This window comes from Ambystoma mexicanum, chromosome 6p (genome assembly GCF_040938575.1).
Source record: "Ambystoma mexicanum isolate Mex_15411 chromosome 6p, UKY_AmexF1_1, whole genome shotgun sequence".
NCBI classification, from domain to species: Eukaryota; Metazoa; Chordata; class Amphibia; order Caudata; family Ambystomatidae; genus Ambystoma; species Ambystoma mexicanum.
The window spans coordinates 154,070,303-154,096,229 of record NC_090935.1 but is presented as its reverse complement, the minus strand read 5'-3'; the positions used below and the strand labels follow the sequence as shown (position 1 = coordinate 154,096,229).

At 47.5% G+C, this 25,927-nt stretch overlaps 1 protein-coding gene across 1 annotated transcript in view; it reads right to left on the bottom strand.

Annotated features, from left to right (window-relative positions):
- The window catches only part of DCAF12 (DDB1 and CUL4 associated factor 12), a 402,526-nt gene that overhangs the window by 223,990 nt on the left and 152,609 nt on the right, over window positions 1-25,927 (bottom strand). The window contains exon 5 of the mRNA XM_069626849.1: window positions 25,635-25,828. Within this exon, the coding sequence (XP_069482950.1) occupies window positions 25,635-25,828 (194 nt within the window). The remainder of the gene's footprint in view (window positions 1-25,634; window positions 25,829-25,927) is intronic.

Below are 25,927 nucleotides of genomic sequence, written 5' to 3'. Positions count from 1 at the left end.
GCCGGCCAGAGAGCTGCAGGGAAGGAGGGAGCGGGTGTGCCAATGAGTAGAATCTCAGTCTTACTGGCATTAAGGCAGAGGTCATTGGCGGCACACCAGTCCTGGATAGCAGAAAGACAGTCAGAGGTGAGGGAAGGAGAAGAGGAGGCCGAGTGTAGCCTGAAAATGAGCTGGGTATCATCCGCATAGCACTGAAAGTTGGGGCAGAGAGCGGAGATGCGGTGGGCGAGAAGTGCCAGATACTGGTTGAAGAGCCAGGGGGAGAGGTTAGATCCTTGAGTAGAGAAAAAGATGTCAAGAGAGGAAAGACCCCAGTTGGACCTGGGAGGGTCGATTGTAGAGGAAAGAGGTCAGCCACGCCAGAGCCTGACCAGTGATACCCAGGTTATCACGGAGACGGTTGAGCAGGATGGTATTGTTGACAGTATCAAAGGCAGACAAGCAGAATGAGAACACAAGGAATTTTAGAGTCAAGGTTCGAGAGCAGGTCCTCACGGATGTTCAGGAGAGCAGTTTCTGTGCTTCTGGCAGCTCTGAAGCCAGACTGATGGTCATGAAGACTGCCAACAGATTCAGCATGGAGATTTAGCTGGGAGATGGCCAGTTTCTCCAGGAGCTTGCCCAGGAAGGGAGTGATAGAGATTGGGCGATAGTTAGCTGGGCACGAGGGGTCGGAAGAGGGTTTCTTAAGAAGGGGGTGCACAAGGGAGTGCTTGGCTTGAGAGGGGATGGGAAGACTCCAGAGGCGAAAGAGTGATTCTGTTATGCTCCCCTGGACCCCACAGGGGTGTGGATCGGACCCGGACAGCTGCGTAGTGCAGAGATGACGGTCTGGACTGGCCCGCCTAGTCTTGTCTGCTGGACCCAAAGAAGTATTTTCCTGCAAGTGGAGACAGGGTTTAGCCACCTGTGGGTTTTAGTGATGGCCTCCCAACTGTTCTCGCTCTCCCCCACTAATCACCTCCAATATCCCCTTAGTAACCTCACCTTATGTTTGTAAAAGATGAGCTCTCCATCCTGCATGTCTTGCAGGGGCGCATAGATACCAAGTTACTTCACTGGTTTGAAGGCGTTGGGAGAGTTCCGGTAAGCATCGACTCTGAAATCCCAGGCGGGATTGGCAAGTATCAAGTTCAAAGAGTTCAATGTGCCCGATGTTCACTCTTGGCCCCTTCCTTCCTTAAGTTGCAACTGAGTTCGTGAGAAGAAGGTCTCGTAGCTGCTGCTGGCGTTCAGGTAAGAGTCTGTGTTACCCAACGCTGTCCGGTAACTATTACATGCGTTAACGTGTTGTTTCTCTCCCTCTTTACAGATGCGGCATATGAAGATATGGAGAATAATACCGCCGGTGGTAAATCAGGTAAGTCTATGGTGGTAAGAGGTATTTGTTAATTCCCTTGGCTCACCTTGTTATTCTTGTGCCCCTAGGTGCCGGAGTACGGCGAAGAAATGATGGAGACAGTGCCGGATCGAAAGATGCTGTGAGAACTGGCGAGTATGGCGCCTTGCTGGAGCTGGCGAAGCGACGCGTGCAGGACTGATGTACTTTCCAGGTCGGGAGATGAAATGGATACGGAATCAGGTGAGGAATTTGAAATAAGTTTGTTTTCTAACCTTGTCCTTTTCTGCTGGGGTTTTTGTAAATGTCTGGATGCCTGCTCCCGGGGCTGATGGGCTTGATCCGGATGCCCGGGGGTAGGCATCATGACAGATTGCAGAAGTCAGCAAGGGCAGGGGCCAAGGCGTCAATGTGGTCCTTGATAGTTTTGGAGGAACAGGGGTGGACCTGTTTTGACGAGACTTTCATAGATTGGACTTGTCTCGAAACCTCGTCAGCAGAAAAAAGGGGAAAGGCAGAGAAGAGGAGGGGTGGCTGCAGAAGGGCCAGAGGGAGAGCAGGGAAAAGAGGGGGGGAGGTGAGAGGAGGAGAGTGAGGACAGGATGTTCTGAGTTTTTGAAATGAAGTGAGAGGCCAGTGCTGTGCGGAGGGCCTGGGAGGGGACAGGAGAGACTGCAGCAGGGTTGGCCAGCTCCTTGCAGATTTTAAAGAGTTCGGCCGAATTATTAGATGCCGCAGAGATGCGAGCTTGGATGAGGGCTCTCTTCTTGGAGAGAACGGAACGGAATAGTGCGACCAACTATTCTCTGCAGCCGGTCAGATAGCACAGCGAGTAGAGCGCTCGCTTTGACATCCGTGCGGTGCCTGCCGACGCAGGTTCGTATCCCGGCAGGGCCAAACTCAGCCTTTCATCCTTCCGAGGCCGATAAATGAGCACCACACACACAGTGGGAAATAAGCAGCGCTCAGATACCTGAGGGTTTGTAGCGCTATATAAATGCACAAACAAACAACAAACCTCACCAAAACCTGCAAGTAAGCTTTCTCGGAAGTGTCCCTGGGCCAACCAGTGGGCTGACAAGCTTATGCAGGACCTTTGCTCTGTCATTGCCGCCGGTTCGAGGAGGCCCTCGAAACTTGGTATACTGCTAGCTCTGTGTCCATGGCACCCTCACACCAAATTTCGTACACTTGGCATTCCCAGGTCTGAAGTGAGACGAGTGCGCCAGGACTGGAGTAAACGCAGTTACCGTGTTACCCTGCCGCGGCAACGTCTTTTGCAAGTACTCTGCATTTCTGACCCTCTTGCCCCTGAAGCCTGCTGCAGTGAAACTGGGTCGATTCATCCACCCAGAGCAGAGAAATCGCCACTGTTCTGTTTGGGAATCCTCACTGTAAATCAGGAACTGAAAGCCGCAGAGATGTATTTTTTGTCACGTTCGAACCTGCAACCCGAGTGACTGAACAGGCGCAGTTTGGGTCCAAGTGCGCCTGGGACCAGTGAGTACTTACACCACTAACCGCTGGCCCCTGGCGCCAAGGGCCCCTTGTACGCTTGAGTGGCCCATGGGGTCCGTCCCTCTCCTTTCCACTGCTAGTGCGAACTAGCAAATCCATCCCACACTCTGAAACTGCCTCTGCCTTCAAGTGGAGGTCCTCCATGAACCGTGGGAACTTATTCTTCATCGCCTCATCCACCTTCACAAGCTGCTAGAGACCCCTCAAGAGACCCCAGTTTGCCCATTGGAACAGCCACGTGCACTTACATTGCATGTACTATTGAGTAAAAGGCTTCCCTCTTCTTAGGGCTTGGACTGCCTCTTAGGTGCGTTGCTGATGTTGAAGGGGCCTGTTTCCTTCCCATCTAGGTTGTCGACATATTTTGTGCATTTAACCCTTTAGACCCCAATGGTCTTGTATATACATTATATGGATGGTGTTGTGTTGGCTTGCTGAGTGTTACTGTGATTCTTTTGCTATGGTCTAAGTTACAAAGGACTTGTAATAAATGTGTCTATATTTTGTATATAAAACCTGCCTGGAGTAATTTGTAAGTGTCCTTGCTTTGTGTGCTCATTGAGGTCTTTCAGTCACCGTCACCCCTCCTGAGACTTAGTCTTGACCACCTGCCATAGCTACCGTGATTGGCCTGGCTTGTCCAGAGATTACCCTGTTCCAAGAAACTATGAACCTCTGCCCACCAGGTCAGAGTTTAGAAATCCATCTTAACAAGTATCATCGAAGATATTCCTATCAAGGAATAAGGCGTACCGCATCCAAAGCCTAAGCGCAGAAAAATGGACCCGAGGCCAACGGGTGCTGCACATGCTACATATACCTTCGGTGACATCGAGACGGAGGCCTCCGAGGGACATCGAGTCAACAGGCATCAACGCACAGCGCCCCTGGCTGAAATTTGGATATTCGAAATATCAAAGATAAGTAATACGTGGGAGGACACAATCCATTCGAAATACGATTACGGAGAGTAATGTATGCGTTATGAGGCTTGTGGATCTGCTTAGAATCACATGCTTTGCATAGATTAGCGAGCAGTACTTGGAGAAGGTAGTGGGTTGTTTAAAGGTATCGCTGCAAATGGATGTTTTAGCACCGCTTGTCCCACCCGTGTATCACCCTTGGAATGTGTGTCTAGACAGTAATGTGAAAGTGTGAAATGAAGTCCAAGTGCCAGATTTGCAAATGGCACATTTTCTATGAAAGCTAGATCTGTGCCTCGAGTTGAGTGTGCTCTAGGCTTAAATGGCAGCGTTCCCTTAGCAAGAGAATAGCAAAGTTGGATGCAGTTGACAATCCATTTTGAAATTGCTGATTTAGAGATGGGGTCACCTTCTCCTTCTGCGGCTATTGATACAAAAAAAACGTCTGTTTTTCTGATGGTTTTAGTCATCTGTAGGTAATACAGGACAGTCTTTCGTACAGCTTGTGTATGAAGGCTTTTTTCTGCTGTGTTTGTGGGGTGTTTGAAAAACGCAGATATACATCTGGGTGAAAACCGTGGGTATGTGCATAGCACTACCTTGTCTTTGTGAATAACCACAAAGGGGTCTTGTTCTGATAGATCTTGCAGTTCACTGACTCTTCTGATAAATGTAATGGCTATGAGGAAAGACGTCTTAAAGGGGAGATGCTTAAGACTGGCTTTGTGGATAGGCTCATAAGGGGCACCCATGAGCCTTGTTAGTACAATGTTTAAGTCACAACCGGGAATAGGATTAGAAGGTAACGCCCTCCATGAAGGCTTTAACTACTGTCACTTTCCACCATGAAACTTTGCTTTATGATGTGGTGTATGCTGATAGAGCAGGTAGGTGTACTTTTAGTGAGTTTGTCAGGAAGAATTCTCAGTTTAGTGCTAATTTCCTCCCACCCTAGAGACCCCCAGCTCTTTTGCTGGACTTTGAGACTAAGCACTTTTAATTCTATGTGTTTTCTGTGTTTTCTTTTGGTTTTTGGAGTCTGACAAACTCCACTCCATAGGCATCATCTTTTTTATATTGTGACACACAGCACCTTCAGTGCAGTGGCACAGGGAAGCCCCTTAGATTTCCCAAAGGTTTAAATACCTTCTCTTGGATAAACTGGTTCCAAGAGCAGTGAAGCAAAAGGGAATAGTTTCTTACCTGTAACTCCATTTCTCCAGCATTGGTATCTTTCATGGATTCACATGCTTAGAATATTCCCCGTCGTCAGACTGGGACCCCTCGGTTCACATATGTAGCCTTTTCCTATAAGAAAACTTTCGACACTTTTGTGTCCTATCTACGTCCTTTTAGGACCCGCCTACGCATGCTCCGTAGGACGTCCCAGTATAAGAGGCCCGCCCCCGCGGTTCCTCTTCAGATTTCGGCCCCTCCAAAGTAGGAAGGGTTAAACTTATCAATGAAATACATTGCATTCCGGGGAGGTTTGGCGGGCGCATGTGAATCCATGAAAGATACCAATGCTGGAGAAATGGAGTTACAGGTAAGAAACTATTCCCTTCTCCAGCATTGGATCTTTCATGGATTCACAAGCTTAGAATAGATTGTATAGCAGTAACACTTGAGACGGCAGTGAGAATGTAATGTAATATACCCTCACCATACTACACAATGCATATGTACAGTAGGAATAAGTTAACTCATATAACCTTACCCACATAAAGTATACTGTCATCAAAAAGGCAGAAGACAGATTCTCCACAGCGTGGAGCTTACCATACTGAAACAGATGGCGCAGGACAGCTCTTCCCATCTGCACCTCGTCCGCATGCTGCCTGGCAAGGCAGTAGTGGCGGGTAAACGTGTGGGGCACTGACCATGCCGCAGCCTGGCATATATCCGTCAGCGGAATTCCTGCCCATAAAGCTGTTGAGGACGACATTGATCTTGTAGAATGGGCTCTAGGATGTCCTTGCAGTGGCCTTCCGGCCTTGGAGTGACAAAACACAATCGTCGATGAGACCCATCGAGCCAATCCCTGTTTAGAGATTGCTTTTCCTCTCGTCGACGGACCATATGCGATGAACAGTTGTCGAGTAGACCTGAGTTCCTGTGTACGATGTAGGTAAAATTTCAGAGCCCTCTTAACGTCCAGGGTATGAAGAGCTTTTTCTGCTGTCGGTGATGGTGTCGCGAAGAAAGTAGGGAGAACAATGGATGAGTGTTTGTGATACACTCTCGGAACTTTTGGGACAAACGTAGTATTAGTTGCCAGGACCACTTTGTCCTTAAAGAATATTAGGTATGGCGGGTCTACGACCAGCGCTTGCAGTTCCGAGATTCTCCTAGCGGATGTGATAGCAATCAAGAATGCCAACTTCCACAATATGAATTTTATGTCGGACGTGGCCATAGGCTCAAAAGGCGGTTTCATTAAGCCTGCCAACACTGTGTTGAGACTCCAAGTTGGGGGGAAACGTTTTACCGGGGGAAAAGTTCGAAATAAACCCCTCATGAAGTGTTTCACAAGTCTGTCGCTAAATAGAGGAGACGACTGCCTCTTCCTCGTGAACCTTGAGATGGCCGCCATGTGCACCTTTATCGATGTGAAGGATAACCCCCTCTCCGCCAAGAGGAGCAGGTAAGGTAGAACTTGTTCCGGCGTCACCAACAACGGTTGTAGGCCTTGTTGTCCTTGACACCATTCACAGAACCTCTGCCACTTATAGGAGTAAGATTTATTTGTAGAAGGGGCTCGAGCCGCCTGCAGAATTTTTTGACAATCCTCTGCAACGTTTAAAGCACCGAACTCCAAAAAGTCAGGAGCCAGGCTGTAAGGTTGAGACTGTCCAGGTCGTGATGCCACACCGTGCCTTTGTCCCGGGATAGTAGGTTCAGGACTCTCGGAAACGCTATGGGATGTTCCAGCGACAGGTGAAGCAGGTCGGTGAACCACGGTTGCCTCGGCCAGTATGGTGCCACTAGAATTACCCGGCAATTGTATCTGCGTATCCACTGAATTGTCCTCCGTATGAGGGGGAACGGGGGAAAAGCATAAAGGAACATGTCCGTCCATGGGAAGGAGAATGCCTCCCCCATGGAACCCTCTTGAGGCCATCTGCTTGCGAATTGCTCGCATTTCTTGTTGTCTTTGGTCGCGAAGGCGTCCAGAGGGGGGTGACCCCATTTCTGGAATACTTTCATCAGGTGAACTGTGTCCATTTCCCACTCGTGTATTTGGGCCGTGCTTCTGCTGAGGGAGTCTGCTTGGGAGTTCCTCACTCCTGGAAGGTGATGAGCCACGATGGAAATTTCGTGCTTTAATGCCCAATGCCATGTTTTCTGGGCTTCTATGGAAAGAGTTCTTGATCGCGTCCCTCCTTGTTTCCTCAGATAAAACATGGCCGTTGTATTGTCGGTCAGTATTCGTACTTGCGAGCCCTTGATGTGTGGTAGGAATGCCTTCAAGGCCCATCGTACTGCTCTGAGTTCTAACACGTTTATGTGTAGGAGTGACTCCGTTGGAGACCAGCGACCCTGCGTTTGGAGAGCACCCATGTGAGCTCCCCATCCGGTTAGGGACGCATCCGTGACTATGGTTCGCTGAAACGCCGGCTCCTGTAGGGGTACGCCGTTGTTCAGATTGTGGAAACTCTGCCACCACTGAAGGGTCCGAAGCAGCTTGTCGTCGTCGATGGTTATCTTGTCTGACCACGATCCTTGAGCCTGCGTCCATCGGTCCGCGAGGAATTCCTGGACTGGCCTCATGAATAGGCGACAGTTTTCCACCAGATGGATGCAGGATGCCATGGCCCCTAGGACCGAAACGTATTTTCTCACTGAGATCTTGGTGTTTCGCCGTAGTCGGCATGCTTGTTGATTGAGTCTTGAGGTTCTGTCGAGAGAAGGTTTCACTAGCCCTAACTGGGTCTCGAACTGTGCCCCTAGGAATACCAGCGATCTCGATGGCTGCAGAGAGGATTTTTCGAAGTTTATGGCGAATCCCAGCTGTTGTAGAAGCTGCATGGTGGCTTGTAAACTTGTGTTGTTCGACGCTGGGGAGGATTCCTTTACCAGCCAGTCGTCGAGGTATGGGTATACATGGTGGCCTTGCTTCCTTAGCCAGGCCGCTACTGGAGCCAGGCATTTCGTGAACGTTCTGGGGGAGGTCTTGAGCCCAAAAGGAAGAACCGTGAATTGGTAGTGAGTCCGCCCTATTACAAATCTTAGGAATTTCCTGTGTTTCCGACACATTGGAATATGGAAATACGCGTCCTGTAAATCCAGGGTCGCTAGAAAATCCCCCTCTTGAACGGCGCGGATCACTTCCTGCAGAGTGAGCATCTTGAATTTTAGGCTCTTCAAAGATTTGTTGAGATCGCGTAAGTCTAAAATGGGACGCCATTTGCCGTTCAGCTTTTTTACGACGAAATATCTTGAGTAGACTCCTTGACCTCTCTGTGATGTTGGAACTAATTCTATCACGCCCTTTGCTAACATGAGTGTTACCTCTTGTTGCAGTATCTTCAGATGGGAATGAGAGGTGAACGCAGGTGGAATTTGCGGAGGGCTGTGTTTGAATTGTAGAGAGTGTCCGTTTCTTATAGTATCCAGCACCCATTGATCTGTCGTTATTCGTTCCCATTCATCGACATATGCTGAAACTCTTCCCCCCCAGAACGGTGTGTTGTATGTCACTGCTGATCTCTATTTTGCTTGTCTCTCGACGACGGATATGATGGTCTTTTTCTGGAAGTCTGGAAGTTCCGATGACGGTTTGCCGTTTTGGAGGCACGTCTGTATCCCTGGGAGGGGTAAGCTGATCTGCCAAAGGATCTGTCTCCAGACGCAGAGAATCTTGAATTACCTGAAGCCCCTCTAAAGCGACGAAAAGACTTGTAGTTTCTGCCACTCTGGAGGGCACCCAATGAACGTGTCGTGTCCGAGTCCTCTTTCATTCCCTTTAGGGCTTCGTCCACCTTCTCACCGAAAAGAAGGTCTCCCTCAAAGGGCATATCTAAAACTTTGTATTGTACTTCTGGCCTGAAGTAGGTACACTTAAGCCATGACTGTCGACGTAATACGACCCCATTATTGACTTGCTTGAAGCCTGATTCAGCGAGGTCCACCGCGATGTTTATTGCGTGATTTGAGGCTTCCTCACCTTCTCGGACGAGTAACATCGCTGCCTTCCTATGCTCTTCCGGAAGACGATCAAGCAACGGAACTAGCCTGTGCCACATCTCCCTATCGTATCTGGCAACAATTGCCAGAGAGTTTGCGGCCTTTACTGTGGTCGCTCCCACGGATAGCACTTTTTTGCCAAAGGCATCTTGGCGTCTCGCTTCGTTCTCAGGAGGAGTCGTGCACTTGTGCTGGGCCTTCGCCTTCCTCGCCGCTGCCGCCGACACCACCGAGTCTGGCGTTGGTTGGGAGGATAAACACTTTGGGGTAGACTCTGGAGCCTTAAACTTTTTTTCCAGGCGTCCTTTCACTGCCGGCTCTGAAAACGGGTGACGCATTGTCTGCAACCCCTCCTTCCATACATGGTCTAGTATTGGTATCGAGAACACCGACCTCCTTCTCTTACCCATGTGGTCGAACAAAAAACAATCCTTTTTCTGTTCTTCCTGGGACAAACCAAATTCTTTGCATGCCTTCTCCATCATAGAATGGAATGACGCAATGTCGTCCGGAGGGGACGGGTGAGCTGGGCTTCTAGGGGTTTCCAACTCCACCTCTGACTCCCAGGTTGGATCCCTGGAGGGGGATGATGAGATATCCGACATGGCTCCCCTGTCAGACTCCGAATCTGGCAGCTCACCTTCCTCTTGTGCCAGTGCTGAGATTGGCGTGCGTAGGTGCGTCGGTTGACGGGACGGGCCCGGCTCGTCGACGGGTGTCTTTGGCAGGTTTGCCTGAGGTAGTCTCTGGTCCAACGACTGTAACAACGATTGAAGCGTGGACAGAATTTCCAACGACAAAACAGATTGAGGATTGAGAAGAGGGGCAGATACCGGTATAACGGATCCCCTCGTCGATGACTTGTCAGCCACTCGTAGCCCTAGGTCTGCTGGGCCAGCTATTCTCTCATTCTCGTCCTCCGAGGACAGCAACACAGCCTGTTCTTGTAGTAAAGTATCCGGGGGGGTCGGATCAAAAACTTCAGGCCTCCTGTAGAACCCCCGTCGACGAGGCCATCGTCGACATCGTCGTCGGTGGGACGTGGGATGCCACCTGCGTAAGTGGCAGGGTGGAGGCCGATGACTGGGCCGCCGTCGACGACGGTGACTTAGCAGGTGGTTTTGGCGATCCCGCCTTTTCCACACTTTGGCTTGCTTTTACTCGAGTCGTGGTCGATCTATGATGACGAGACCACAAGCATCCCCAGACATGTTTCAGCCTTGTTGGGCGTCATCAGTGAGGAGTAGCTTGGGTCTCTAGGCCCAGCAGGCATGGGACCCACGTCTTGGCATACCCGTCCCTTTCAGGGTGACAAGAGCACAACAAAAGAGGTGATGGTTGGAAGGTTTAGAATGAATCTTAACCTCTTGGCCTAGAGACCCAAGCTACTCCTCACTGATGAGCCCCAACAAGGGCTAAACATGTTTGGGGATGCTTGTGGTCTCGTGCAGAAGTGTTGTGGCCTAGCAGTTCGGGCTGGACTGCCCCTTTTGGGGTGGGGCCAAGCCTGATTTGCATATGGTCTTTCCCCGTCTGTAATGGCTTGGCAGGCGAAGAACGGTGGTCTGGAGGGTTGCCCAGAGCATTGCCAGTGGTTAAGATTAATTCTAAACCTTCCAGCCATCACCTCTTTGTTTTTGCGCAACCTGTGCCAGAACCTTACTGGTTCTGGCACAGAGTCTAGCGTGGAGTACCTCATCCCATTGGGTGTTATTGCAGCTGGCGAACAGAGTTGTGTTGTTCGCAATTCTGACGATATATGCGCCTGAGGCAGTGATGCACTTTCCTAGAGTGTATAGGCGTTTGTACCCCTTATTAGGGGGTGCCTCAGAGGAAGAGATTGGAGCACCAGCTCTCTTTCGGGTGGTAGTGACTACAAGGGATTCTGGGTTCACGTGTCCCCTGATGTATGGGGGGGGGGGGAGATGGCTATGGTTTGAAGATCTTTTCAACTATGATTCACTGCCCTTGTGAGAGAAGGTGTGGAAAGAGATGGAGAAAACCCCCTTTAAAAAATAATGTACAACTGTTTATTGATTTTATTCGTAGCACAAAACAATATGAACAACAGCGGGGTCACATGATACACATACGATTAATAACCTTGAACATTATTGGCAACACAGGTGTTTCGGGCAGCCTGGTGGCAGTTCCTGGAATGTAGGCATCTATTGTCTTAGGAGGTGCAAGAGGTGCTTGGGCGGCCACATTCGGGAGGGGGTTATCTAGAGTTTTCCTACTCCCTCCTCCCAGTGTACAAAGACATCTGGACATAGTCAGTAGAGAGGGGACCGGAAGAAAGGTACACCCCCTCCACCCTCGCAAGGATATAGCATAAGCTGAGGACCGAGCCGGACCGGAAAGCGGCTGATCTTATAAGCCCACACAGCGGGTAACACACGTGCTGGCCGGCGGGGCCCCCAGGATAAACATACAACACGTTTGCTGCCGCCCGACACCCAGTTCCAAAGCAAGGAGGTAAACGAAGCCCTGATAACCTAAACAAGGCTAGGACAAATAAACTATCACAAAACACCCCCTGCAACACGCTGAGTAACAAGAATACACTGTGTGAAACAGCAAGTCGAGATGTGGTGGTAAGGAGGAGGACCAGGTTCTAATTGAACCCAGCATAGTGCCGCACACTACGAAAAGTTCCACGACACGACCTGCGTAAGCCCGCGAAGAAGTGGGAGCGGATAGAAAGAAGGTTGACAGCAGACTGCCCTCAAAACACAGGTAAGAGCTGCTAGTAGTCCCGGAAGCAGATACCAGCACCTACGGTAAAGAGGGTACAGAAGGCGTGGACTAAGGGCAGCCAGATATGCTTAGATCATAAAATGGGTCCCCCAGAGTGGCAGATCAGATTGGACCGGAGTAGAGAAACCCCAACAGACAATCAACAGTGGTCACTAAAGCCACAGCATACGTGGGCCGGCAACATCAGCAGTGTACGTTTCACCCCCCGGAACAACGCTAGTCGACGTTGGCCAGAGCGACCCAGATGCCAGGTACCAAACCTAAGACTGGCCCAGCAAGAGCGAGAACCCCAGCGAGAGCTCAGGAAGGACAAATAGAAAGGTGTTGGAGGCAGAGACGCCATTCGTCTTCTCGCCCGCCAACTCTGACCACTAGAACATTAGACCTCCCTCTGAGCATAATGGCATCAGATAAAGAAGAACTCCTGAACTGCCTAAAGCGAATGGAAGCCAGATTGACAAACGCATTCCACAGCCAACTGGAACAATTGAAGGAGGATCTGAAATCCTCCCTCCAAGAGGTCAGCAAGGAAATGGCAGAGATGGGATAAAGAGTAGACGTAGTGGAAAGCGGACTCTCGAACGTGGCGGAAGAACCAATCAAAACAGTGTGCTGCTGGATCAGCTGGCTAACGAGACAAACAATTTAGAACTCCAGGCGGAGGACCTTGAAAACGGTTCACGAAGATCCAGCATTAGGGTCAAGGGTTTTGAAGAATTGGTGCTTGACAAGGATCTTAAGGACACCATGCAACACTGCTTTAGCAACTTGCTGAATGATACTCAACCTGAGGCGATTGGATTTGACAGAATACATCGGGTGGACCCAACATGGAATGAACCAGGGTTGAGACCCAAGGATGTCCTGATAGCGATGACATCATACTGTCTGAAAGAAGACATATTACGAGCAGCACAAAAACATGGGGACCTCACGATTAATGGCTCTCGCATACAGCTGTATCGGGACCTAGCACTGGTCACCCTCCACAAAAGAAGGCTAATGCAGCCAGTTACGAAAGCCCTCCAATCACAAAAAATCCAATACAGATGGACGCACCCGTTTGGCCTATCATTTACATGGGAAGGAAAACAGAGGCAAATGGGTAACTGTGCTGAGGGCCTAGCACTACTGCATCTGGAAGATGACCAACCAGATGCAGCTGTCCGCCCGCGGCATAACATAGCAGGCCCATCTAGCAAACCATGGGAGTGGTCAACAGAGAGAAAGCAAAGAAGGGGGAAAGCTGGAAAATCTGGAAGTCCACAACAGAGCCAAGACTGACGAAGGAGAAGAAAAACGCTAACAAGGCCTTTAATACGGACAATGTGTGAAGTGCCAGCCACACTTGAACAGACCGCACAGCATGAGCAGATGCGTCTGCAAGGAGGAAGCAGAGTCAGGTAAAGAGTAATTCCTGGCAGTTTGAGAACTGGGAATACATTGAGGCCCAAAGCCCACATTTGACTGGTGGGGGGGCTCTCCAGGAACCCAGGCCACATGTACTCCCAGAAATGGGGGAGGGGGTGATTAGGGATGGGAAAAGGCACAGGAGAAGGGAGAACCAAAAGACCACGAACAAAGTTCAGCCAACATCTCAAGGGGGAAAAGCAGAAATAAAATCAAAACAGAGAAAGATACAGCAAATAGGGCGAGGGGTGAGACTTGTAGATATCCCTAATGGAGGAAGTGAACATAGTTTCGATTAATGTACAGGGGCTGAATTCCCCCGCCAAACGTAGGGCGATCCTGGGCAGACTGGAGGCGATGCATGCGGCAATAGCGATCCTACAGGAGACGCACCTCCTCCAGAAAGAAGAAAAAAGGATGCGAAGTAGAACATATCCTCTCCAATATTTTGCTTCAAGAGGGAAAAAAAATCAAAAGAGGTAGCAATCCTATGCAGTAGAGACCAAGACTTCCACAAACAACAAATGATAAAGGACGAGGATGGTAGATATGTGGGAGTAAAGGGCACAATTAAAGGTCAAACATACACAATTATAGCAGTCTATGTACCCAACAAAAAACAAGACCTGTTTATTCCCAAATTGCTCCGGAAGGTTGGAGGATGGTGTGAGGGCCAGGTGATTATGGAAGGGGACTTTTACTGTGTAATGGACCCAAAATTAGATAACCCCCCCACCTCCCCGACTGCTGCGGAGCAGAGGAACAGACCAGCCTTGGGTAATCTTTTTAGAGATTTGGGGTTGGTTGAAACGTGGTGGTTTTTTTCAAGGGGAAAATCGAGAATACACACATTATTCAGCAGTGCATAAGGGATATTCTAGAATAGACATGGTATTGGTCTCCTCCACATTAATCCCCAACGTCACGAAGATAGAAATCGGAGTCCAGTATCGCTCTACATAGAGCTGAAAGGGACGGAACACAGGCCCCGACCACAGTGGAGGCTAAATGAAACAATTTTAAGGGATATCGCACCCAGGGCACACATGGAGGATGTCATAAAAAACAATTTCCAGGAAAACGATAACGGCGAGGTCGACTGGAGGGTGGTATGCGATGCTGGGAAAACAGTAGTCAGAGGGACTTTTATGGCACAAGCAAGGCAATACTTTAGGGTAAAAGCCCTCATAACACGAAAACTTGAGGAAGAAGTGGGAGGCGCCGAAAAACTCCATAAGTCTCGTCAGACGCCCAGGACCTTGCAGGCACTCAAGAAGGTTAGAGCCAAATTAGAAAACCACACTGCAGACAGAACCACGCAAGCATTACTGAACACTGAACGATCATGCTACATACACGGGGGGGAAGGCGAATACATTTTTAGAAGCCAAATTACGCAAACAGAAGGCACACAACAACATTACCCGGCTTAGAAATAGCCGGGGGGAATTGCAAACAGGGGACGAAGAGAAATTAGAAACAATGGTCCAATTCCATAAAAACCTGCAGACAGATGATAACCTGAACACAACAGAACAGACATCTTGTATGTCGGCAATATCATTGCCACAGATCACGGAACAAAGAATGATGCTAGGAGAACGAATAACAGCGCAGGAGGTTAGCGAAGCGATAGCAGCCCTACCCAGAGCGAAGGCACCAGGCCCAGATGGTCTAGGAAATGGGTACTACAAAATATTCCACGCACAGTTACTAGCCCCCCTTACCCGGCTTTTTAATGTGATCAGAGATAGGGGGTCAATCTCAAAGTACATGGGACACTCAGCCACGATATTGCCCTTAAAACCTGGAAAGGACCCACTAGAATGTGCTAGCTACCGCCCCATAGCACTCCTTAATACGAATGCAAAATTGTATGCAAAAAATATTGGCGAAGCGGTTGGCAACAGTGCTGCCAGAAATAATACATGAGGACCAAGCAGGCTTCCTAAAAGGGAGGCACACACAGGGTAACGTTAGACGAGTGATTGACATAATTGATTGGGGTGTGAGAGGGAACCAGAAATTTTCGATTGAGCACTGGCTGCCAGATGAGCGTTCGATAGCATAGATTGGGAATACCTAAGACTGGTGCTGGAGGGGTTTGGCTGTGGGCCGACATTTCTTAAGATAGTACTAGCAAATTACCAACACCTGTCCATGCAACATCTAGTAAATGGTTACACCTCCAAAAGAATCAGTATTCGGAGAGGTACACGACAGGGATGCCCTCTTTCCCTGCTCATTTTCGCTATGGCAATGGAGCCATTCGCAATTATAATGCGGGAAGATCCAAACATCAAAGGGGTATGTACCGGGGCGTCCCAAAATAATATAGCGCTCTATGCAGACGATGTCATGCTATACATGGTAGACATCACACACACACACACTACCTAGGATTATTAATAAACTACAGAGGTTTGCAGGGACTTCAGGCTTTACAATAAATTACTCAAAATCCAAAGCACTCAATATTATGGAGAAAAGAGAAGACATAGCTCTCATGGAGGAACGCTACCCCCTAAAGTGGGAAAATCAGTCCCTGGAGTATCTAGGGATCCAGATCACTAGAGAACTAAAGAACTCACTTAAGGCAAATATCACACCTCTATGGAAGCGCCTCCAGGAAGACTTGCAAAGGTGGTATGTTTAGGAACTCTCATGGTTTGCAAGGATAGCGGCAACAAAAATGACCTTGCTCCCCAGGTTACTGAATGTAGTAAACTCAATCCCGGTGGAGATACCTCCAAAGCTAATTAAGGAACTTCAGATGGCAGTGTTCAAATTTATTTGGGGAAACAAGAAACCGAGGATCCAAAGAAGGATCCCGATGCGACCAATGCTTCTCGGAGGGCTGGGAGTCCCAGACATAGGGAGGTATATATTAGCTGCCCAACTGACACCAATGTTGAAATGGGCGGGCTGGGACCCTCTTCCTGGATGGGGGAAGATAGAACAAACAGCAACAGAGATCCCGCTAAAAGTGCTATAATTCCTAAAGCCAAGCGCAACAGAGATTCCGCTAAAAGTGCTACAATTCTGTTAGGGAGAATTCTCTCTTTTGGCTGAATTTCCTAACCTAGTGAGTCCCCCAGCAGCGTTGCTGGATTTCTGGAGTTTGTTTTTTTCTCCTGCCAAGAGTGAGACTCTTTTTCTCCCACTCTTGGACATGATTTATGGTGTTCCTTTGACTGTTAATGTGTTTTATGGGCTATGGGGTCCTTTACTCCATAGGGTCTCATGTGTTTTTACTATGTGTGTTACACAGCACCCTCCGTGCAGTGACACAGGGGTGTCATAGTGACACCCCCACCATAGACTCCATACCCTGGGACTGACTAGGGTCTCCCAGGGCATGTAAAGTCACCATTGGCTTTACTAGTCCCAAATTATTAACAGAAACCGGTACAAACCATCATATTGTGGACGTACTGGTCGGGGCAATTCGATTGCCCCGGGGTCTGTTAGTCGAGGGGGCACGTCTCTGTCCCCCCTGATCGAGTTTTGGCTGGTGGCAGTGGATACTACTTTTTATATTCGACCGCGAATATATCCCTATGGGATTTTCCCATTGTTCGAGGCTCGATTCTAAATGGCGTTTGTGTTCTCTTCTGTGACTCCAACCCAAGTCGAGCCCTTTGTTCCACTTTTTGGCGGGCTTCTCCACAGAAGCCTCCAAAAGTGGTGCCACTCTGTCTGGGTACCACAGGGGATGTGGGAGGGGGGTTTAGGCACCCTGGACTGAGTTACCTTGGTAACTCAAGTCGCACTCTTGTGTGATTGGCCCAAGTGGTGAGCCGGCCGGCTCACCACTTAGCATGTTTGATTGACAGCTAGGCTGAGTGAATGGGGGTGTGCTCCATAAAAGCAGGGCTTTGGGGACTGGAACTTCAGAAGTCGCCACAGGACATGAGAATCCGACGAGGGAGAAGCTGAGCTGACCTACCACGACAACACCACCGGTGGAGCCCTGCGGAACCGACTCACCACTTCCCGACAACAGAGAAGATCTCCTGGCTGAAGAGGCTTCTTCCCCTGACTGGTGGGCACAACCAGTTTACCTTCTCTTCCTCGCATCCCAGGACGTCTTGTGGTCGAATTGCCCGTGCCAAGCACCCCGGCAACCGGATAGCCACTTACCACTGGACCGCGAATAAAAGGACCGCGAATAAAAGGACCACTCCTTTTACCTGAGAACTCTGTGGCTGGTTGCTTCCCTGGCAGTGCAACGGACTCTTGTCTTCCTCCCTGACGAGATCCTCTCTTCCCCCGGACGAAGCACTGACTTGCATCCGCTGCTAGGAACAACTGCCCCCGCTGGAGTATTCTCACCACTTTAAGGTACCGTGTCCGCCAGGCCTCCCTTTCTAAAGATTGCTACAAGGTAATAATAATCCCTTAACCTTCTGGACTGAGCTGGCCGCCTTGACCATCTAACTGGTCCCTTTCTTTGGTCCAACTCTTTTTGAACCTTTTCAAGACTTTTGTGCACTGCAACCGTGTGACCATGGACACATTTCGTTCTGATCCTCTTAAAGTGGATCCGGCCTTCTGAACGCTAACTTCACGGTTTTACTTTGCCTTCCTCTCTTGTTGTGTTCTTGTGAAAGTGTTGGGAAGTGTTGTTTCAAATTATACTCTGCTTTTCTCTCCCTTTTTAAAAAGAATTATTAGAGTGCCATCTGCGCTAAGCGCTCACCGCTGTCTGAAAATAAGTGGGGCTTTACTTAAGAATTGTCTAATATTCTTTTAAGGGAGTGTATATCTTTTAGTGACCGTTTTTTTTAACTGCTTAACATTAGTGCCTGTGTGTTTTACTAGATGTGGTTTTAAATAAATAATTATATCTCTTTTACACCAAGCTCTGGTCAGCGTTTACTTGTTCTACTGTGCTCTTTTGACCTATTGTGAATACTCTGTATACTGCCTAACTCTTCTTGAGGGAAGTCTGACTGCTCAGCCTAAATCTTTTGCAGTGGTCCCAGAGGGAACTGCACAGCTTTCTGCCTAACAAATTCCTAAAGCCAAGCGCCCGTGAAAAGGGGGGCACTCTATTGGAGGCCACTAAGACGACACTACACAGCTGGGACAGAGCAATCCGTGGCAGTAAAGTAAGACAGGGACTGGGTCCGCTATCCCCCCTAGTGCATAACACAGACGTCTCATCCGGACTTTATAAAAAATTTTGGGTGGGGTGGAAGGATGCTGACACATTGTCATTACAAGATATGTATCAGTAAGGAGCCCCACTATCATTTGAAGACGGCAAAAAGAGATTTGGCATTGGCAAAAACCACAGATATAAATACATACAACTGTACCACTGGATCTCTCATCCAGCAGTAAAGAAGGCCGGTTTAAGGCCTCCACTGGGCCCTGAATTGACAATACGGGAGGGAACACCCACGAAAGGGATAACCAGACTATATAAACTCCTGGACAGGGTGCAAACAGATGATACCCTCCAATATGAAGGATTGGGAGCGGGATATAGGGGAGGAGATCACGCAGGAAGAATAGAGTCAAATATGGTTGAGGGCGCATAAGCTATCCAAATCTACAGCAATCAAAGAATCGGCATACAAACTCTGTTACCGCTGGTATATGCCCCCAAATAGATTACATAAAATGATCCCCACATATCCCCTGAAATGTTGGCGACAATGTGGGGAAAGAGGAGACATGTTCCATACGTGGTGGTCGTGCTGGAAGAGGATGGTGTATTGGAAAGAAATCTTGGGCCACATTAGAGACATAACGGGCTCGGACCTACCATGGTCACCAAAAGTAATCCTGCTAGATGTAGTAGCGGAAGGGAAATATGCGGCTTCAGGTAATAGAGCTGCCCACATAACCCACCTATTGACAGCAGCAAGAATGACAGTGGGCCAACGGTGGAGGGCCCTACCGCACCGTGGTGGTGGGTGAAAGTGTGGGGAGTCATGGCAATGGAAAATATCTGCGCCACGAAATCTGGAAGGTACCTGAAATTCCTGCCAATATGGGAACCCCTCCAGGACTATGTCGAAGAAAGAGAGGCTCACTATTTCAGACCAAGAATGCTCAGAAACATTCATATCAGATAAAAAGACAGAGGGACTACAGCTGGTGGTGGCTCAAGGAACTGAACTGGTTATGATGCAAGGTCTTTTGGTAAAGAGACCAGCAAGGGAGGGTGGGTAGGGCGGGTGAGGGTGGAGGGGGGTGATAAAGAAAATAAGATCAGGGAAAGTTCAACAGGACAATCACTGGAGACAATGCGAAGGCTTCCAACACGGTGCACAGGGGTATAATGAGGGTAGTAAAGTTTCATAGTACAAGTTGTAAGTAATGACCGGTTTTTGTTCCAGTAAAATTGAAAATAAAGTTGGTTAAAAAAAAAAGAAATGCAAATATCAAAATATGAGAAAGTATCTTTAGTAACTAAGGGTCGTGAGGACATATATATCTTTCATTATGGAGTCCTTTCAATAGCCTATATGAGTGAATAATCTATGGGGAGTTTCTTTTTGTTTTTTGTGTTCCGTCCTGTTTGGGTGTGTCAATGTATTATATTCTGTTTTTTTTCTTTTTACATGGGATTTGAGATTAAACTATCAGTGTGGGGTTATTAGCTCATTATATAAGATTGCAAGATGATGTCAGAGGGTATGCTGTTATGGTAATAAAGAATGTTACTGAAATCCGTATGTATTGGAAATGCATATTTGTTGTACAAATCTAAAATCTATTTTTAAAAAAAATGGTTTCCTTATTGAAAAAAGTAGCACCTTGATGTTGCTCCCCCTGTCCATTATTGTTCCTCTTGTGCTGACGCCTTGCCAAATTGCCAAGGTTGGTGAAGCTAATGCCAACAAATCCCTGCTCTCAAATGTTTTGATGATGTATGTTACCTGTAATCTGTTTAGAGGTGGCCCGGGGTGTAGCCTGTAGATAAAGTAACAGCCAATGATAGAACCAACACATATATTATATATAAATGATTCCCCTAATCAATCCCTCCACCCCATAGGTTTTTGTAATCAAGAGTGTGATGTGACGTCAGTTGTGATGTATTTTTTACTTTTAAACTGTTGACAAGCATGAGAAGAACAGAGTGTAGATACAATTTGTGTTCACTGCTGTCCCCATTTTATCAGCATTATTACTAAAACAGGCCTTTGTCATTTACCGTGGTTCTAACATTTGTAGGCGTGGGATTTCCAGGCATATCTTGTCTGTTAGGGATGGGACTTCCCCACCCCAGCATTATGGCATAATATTAACTATCATGTTAATGGCATGGCGGATCATGACTTGACTTATGACGTGCATTTGATATGACTTTACATACTAGGATAGGATTTCTGGCATGTCAAGTGAAGTGTCATCCCAGTAACCCCGACATTCTCAATAACCTCCCAGTTTGACATTCACAGTAAGCTTGTTATTCCTACGAAGCGCCTACTTTGACATTCCTACTAAGCTCTCATTTTGAACCCTTAACGTACACCACATTTAAGAAAATCCCAACTCAGCAACAAATATCATGAATGGCAAGCTGCTGTCGAAATCCATCTTGTGCAGTTCAACCAGAACAGACAACACATTTATATGCATCTAAGAATATAGTAGTGTGATGTTGCTCAGAGCCATCAGCCCAAAACAATGCTCTCCAAGTATTCTGGACAAATGGAGTGACTATGATCCAATAAATTGACAATTGCTTTGCTGTTGACTAAAAAGAACAAACACATATTACTGCATTCATAAAAGGTCAGACCATTTTATCTACAGTATTTGAAATGCATATTTTTCACAATGCAACAGTTTTCCTTCTTGTTTTTGCAACCCCACTTAAATCCATCCTAACAAATTGCGCTATGCAGAGGTTAAACCTCCAAGCAACAGGAGTCTAAACAATAATATGCATTTGTAAGTATACTGAGAAAGTGCCACAACAAGCCTGGTGAGCCTGAGGTTACACAAGCAGGTACGTCAACATGGCCTGTGCAGACCGACTCCATTTCTATTTCTATGCGTTTATAACGCGCCGACAGCCCACAGGCATCAGTCTTCGAGTCTTAGATTCTCTGGGAGGCTATTCCAAACGTTAGCTGCTCTGAACGGAAAAGCTCTGCCAACACCTGCTGCTCGTTTCACCCTAGGGATAACCAGGAGGCCTATGTCGGCTGATCTCAGGTTTCTCCTAGGTATGTAGAGTGAGAATTTCTCTTTAAAGTATCTTGGCGCCTTGCCATGTAGGCATCTGTGGACGATCGTCATGGCCTTGAAATAGACTCTCTCTTCAATTCTGAGCCAATGAAGATCTTTCCTTGCAGCCGATGTGTTTTCCATATTTAATTTTCTTAACAATGGGAACGGCCTCATTTTGCATGACCTGGCATCGCTGCAACTCTTTCTTGGTGGCACCCACCAGTAGCGCATTGCCGTAATCCAGACGGGATAAGATGATCGCTCTTGCGATGTTTGCAGCGTTTGTTTCTCTTATGTAAGGTCTGATGGCTCTCAACAAGCGCAAGTAGTATGTGTTGTTTTTATGTAGATAACTTACCTGTGCTTCGGCCCCCACTGATGCTTCTACCAACATCCCTAGTGGTTTGACTTGGGGTAGGACTGGGATTTTGGCTTCTTTTATCATGAAATCCCTATATTGATCTCGTAGTTTAGATCTTGCATACTGAGATCCAAAGATCATGAGCTCAGTCTGGCTATTGTTGAGACACATCCAGTGCTTCTGCATTCAGATGTCAATGATTTTATAGACTTCCTCTATTTTCGCACTATCTATAGTGTAGTCTCCCGTCATTTCAAAAACCAGCTGAGTATCATCGGCGTAGTTAGTGAAAAACACACAGATGCTTTCCAATAGTTCACATAGGCTACGCATGTAAATGTTGAAAAGCAGAGGAGACAGGCTGGCTACCTGCGGTACTCCAAATAGGACGAGAGCTGCTTCTGAGAATGTATCTCCCCAATGGATACGTGTCTTCCTATCACTTAGGAAGGATGCTATCCAAGCCAGTGCTGTAGGAGAGCAGCCTATGGTTTTATCTAGAGCCTCTTGTAGTAGTTGATGGTGCACTAGATCGAACGCTGCACTAAGATCCAGCAGCATACGCATCCCTGACTTGCCCTGTTCTATCAGCTCTAGCATGTGGGATTGTAGGTCAAGCATAGCGGACTCTGTACTATGGGCTGTTCTAAAGCCCGATTGCTGTGTGTGCAACATCTCCAGCCTTTCCACGTGTTGTTGTAGCTGATTCGTGGCAATTTTGTCCAGAATCTTCAGTACAAAATTGGAGTTTGTTATTGGGCGTAAGTTGCTGGGGTCTTTCGGATCTAAGCCAGGCTTTTTGACCAGAGGAGTTATAGTTACTTTTTTAATGGTGTTAGGTATTTTCCCTTTGGAAAATGATGCCTTGATTATTTTGGTGAGGGTTGGTGCAAAGAGCTCTTTATTATCCAGGATAATTTTTGTGGGCAGAATGTTCTCTGCACAGGATGTTGGTTTCATTTTAGACAATACCTGGCAGAAATCATCCTCTGTTATGGCTTTGAACTGGAAGCTATCTCTATTTCCTGGTCTGGGCTCTTCTGTGGTACAAGTTCCTACACTGGTGGACTCCCTTGCCTGTATTATATTAGTTCTGGCTTTTAAAATTTTAGCAGCAAAGGCTTCTTGTACTCTCTCGCAATCTTCTTTAGAAGGGTTATGTGGTAATGAGAGTGCCTTTGGTTTTTCGATTGACTTGAGAATTTCAAAAAGTTTACTCGTTGAGTTAGCAGCTGACTATTTCCCTGCTATAATAATTAAGTTTGGCTTCTTTAACTGCCTTTCTGTACTCTAAATCCTTGCGTTTCCAGTCATTTCTATTCTCTTGTGATTGGTTCCGAAACCATGCTCTTTCTTTGGCACGTTTCTCTTGTTTCAGTGTGTTAATTTCATCATTGTACCATTTGCAATGGTTGTTATTTTTCCTAACTGACTTATTTTTTAGTGGAGCATGCTTGTCCACTAATTTTTACAGACCAGAGGCGTATTTATCTAGCATGGTCTCACAGCTATCAATTTCTGCAAATGATTCCAGGATTTGCTGTAGGCACAGTGTCAGAAATACTGGCCTTAGATTCTTGAAATTTCTACTTCGGATTACTATATGTGGGTTTTCTTGTCTGTGGGGGGGGGGGGGTTCGAATGTTATTTCAAAGGTGAACAAACTGTGATCGGACCACATACATGGCTCAGTGGAGACGTGTTCTGATTGTACATTGTTAGTGCACACCCAGTCCAGATGGTTCCCTTGGGGTGTAGTAGGGTCATTGTTAACGTAAAAGCCCGTGTTATTCAGGGACTTTTTTTAATGCCAATGCCTCTTTATCGGCCGGGTCCCCCCTCCACCTGTTCATATCACCTAATATGGCGGCGGAGTTTGCTGAGGTTAGCTTGCTGATTTGACTGGCAATCTCATTTAGAAAATCTGAGGTTAGTGCTGGGGGTCTATAAATCACAATAATGTTCAGACAATTATTGGGTGTATGGGTCAATTTTAATTGAATTGACTCACAGCCTATACATTCAAAACTGGCTTTGAATAGATGCAGGGCTTCTTTTGCTATGACTGCCACTCCCCCGCCCTGTCCATCATCTCTATTTTTGTTGTATATAATGCATCCCTCTGGGACGGCGGTTGAAACAACAGGCCCAATGGGCTCCTTCAGCCAGGTTTCTGTTAGGCAGATTAAATCCAGGTCCCTCTCTTTAATAAGGTTGTGGACATTTTGGGCAGGACTACTTAAAGAGCGCGTATTTAAGAGACCTATTTTCAAGCTGGTATTGTCTATTGTACGGTCTGTACTCTGCCTTGCCTTTTTAAAAGGTTGTTTTAAGGAGGGCTCTGTACTCCCTGTAGCGTCTTGTTGGGATGGGGTGTGGGGGTGGGGGGTTGCTGAAAAGCAACGCTATCTGGCATGCTTCTAGACATTACGGGAGTTTCACCCAATTTCTCTTTTTAAGACCCGCCCTGTGAGTGCAAGTAAGTACCTAGAGAGGTGTCGAGGGCAAAAGTAAGAGTTGCTAAGGAGTGCAAGGTCAAACAAGAACACAATGATTTGTGTATGGATGACCTAGGCCCTGCCTCACTTGCCTCTGGGGACCTCACAGCACCTCCTTGCACAGACTGAAGCAGACTGTGCCGGCCCGTGCGCGCCGGCGCGTTCGTGCCAGGTTTGAAGTGAAATGTGATTGGAGGACTACAATCCTGCTGGGGAGTGTAGTTCTTGCAGTCAAAAGTCACAAAACACGTGCAGAGAGCAGCGTTGCTAAGAATCTGCTCGCTTTCCTTTGCAGCAGTTAAACAATAATTTAGCTTAGCAGTCAGCACAAATTACGTTCAGCAAAGTAAAATGTACAGATACTTCAATATTTACCTAACCTAACGAAAGTTACTAAAGTTACGAAAAGAACCCTTGTATACATATTATCTGGTTCTCAATAGATGCATATACAAAACATAATAAACATCTATAGCAACATTGCCCCATAATACTTGGAACTTTGGTCAGCACAAACATACCAAGCAACAGCACATATTGAACATTACCAACCGGCATGCGGGAGGCAGCCAATCAGGAGGCTAGGAACGTGGGTTGAATCTCCCGATGTCAGCCCACGTTCCAAGCTGCCAGATGGTTGCTTCCCACGCCTGCTATCTCCCCCCCACCACCCTTCCCTTTTCCTCCCCTACCCCTTCCCACTTACCTGATTGCAGCTGCAGCTGCTACTGCTACTGCTTCCGCTTTTGGGTCTGTTGTGGCCACCATGGCAATGAAAGAGGACCTCTGTATACAGCCTCGACTTCCAGATCCATGGCAGCCATCTTACTGAAGTATTTTCATTCAATGAACATACAATGTTCTCAGCACCCCGGGTCACCGGATTGGCAACCCTGGGTGCTAACTGCGTTAAGACCCCCTCTGGCCTGCTGGATCAGGTGTGATCAGCCAAGGCACCCTCGTTAAACACCCTTGCTTTGCTCGGTGTTACCGCTTAAATATACCTCAATTCGTGCATGAATACAAACTCTGCGCTCACCACATTAAAAACATCACAGATTCAGACTTCCTCTGTCAAATACAACAACCTTACAGCACACACACTCCCTTGTTCCAAATGTCCAGCTCTTCTACAACCTTTACCTTTCTTGGATCGTCCGACACATCATTACATTGTAGGCCTACTCTTAGCTATACTACTTGGTCTTCTCTCTTTCTTTAGATACTAGGCCCGGCTTCACCCCAATAGTCACTAAGCCACGCACAAATGTAATGGGGGAATCTTGTTTTCAAAGAATGGTTTACAATCAATAGAATTAAAGGGTGTTCTTACCCTGCATTTGCCTGTATTTCTTAGAAGAGCGCATTTGTTCTATTTATTGACGTAAGTGCCCCTCTGACTCTTTGCAAATGGACCAGTCAGAGGCCATAATACTGACCTTGTTCTGGTCATTGAACGCCAGCGCTCGGACCTTGCAGTTATCAGGATTAGTGTTCTCCTTAGGAATATCCTTCAGGGCTGTGTGTGAAATGTGGGCATACACTGGAACTCTGGAAATGCTGCATCTGGAGTCGCTTTTACTCAGCACATCTTCTGTGACTTCCCACAGACCCATCGAACCATCTCTTGAACCTAGACAAAAAAAATATATTGTCCCCCATTTTCATAGTGCCTTATCTTTACACAACTACCACAATCACAAAGAAAGAACAGCAAACATTGCGATGGTCA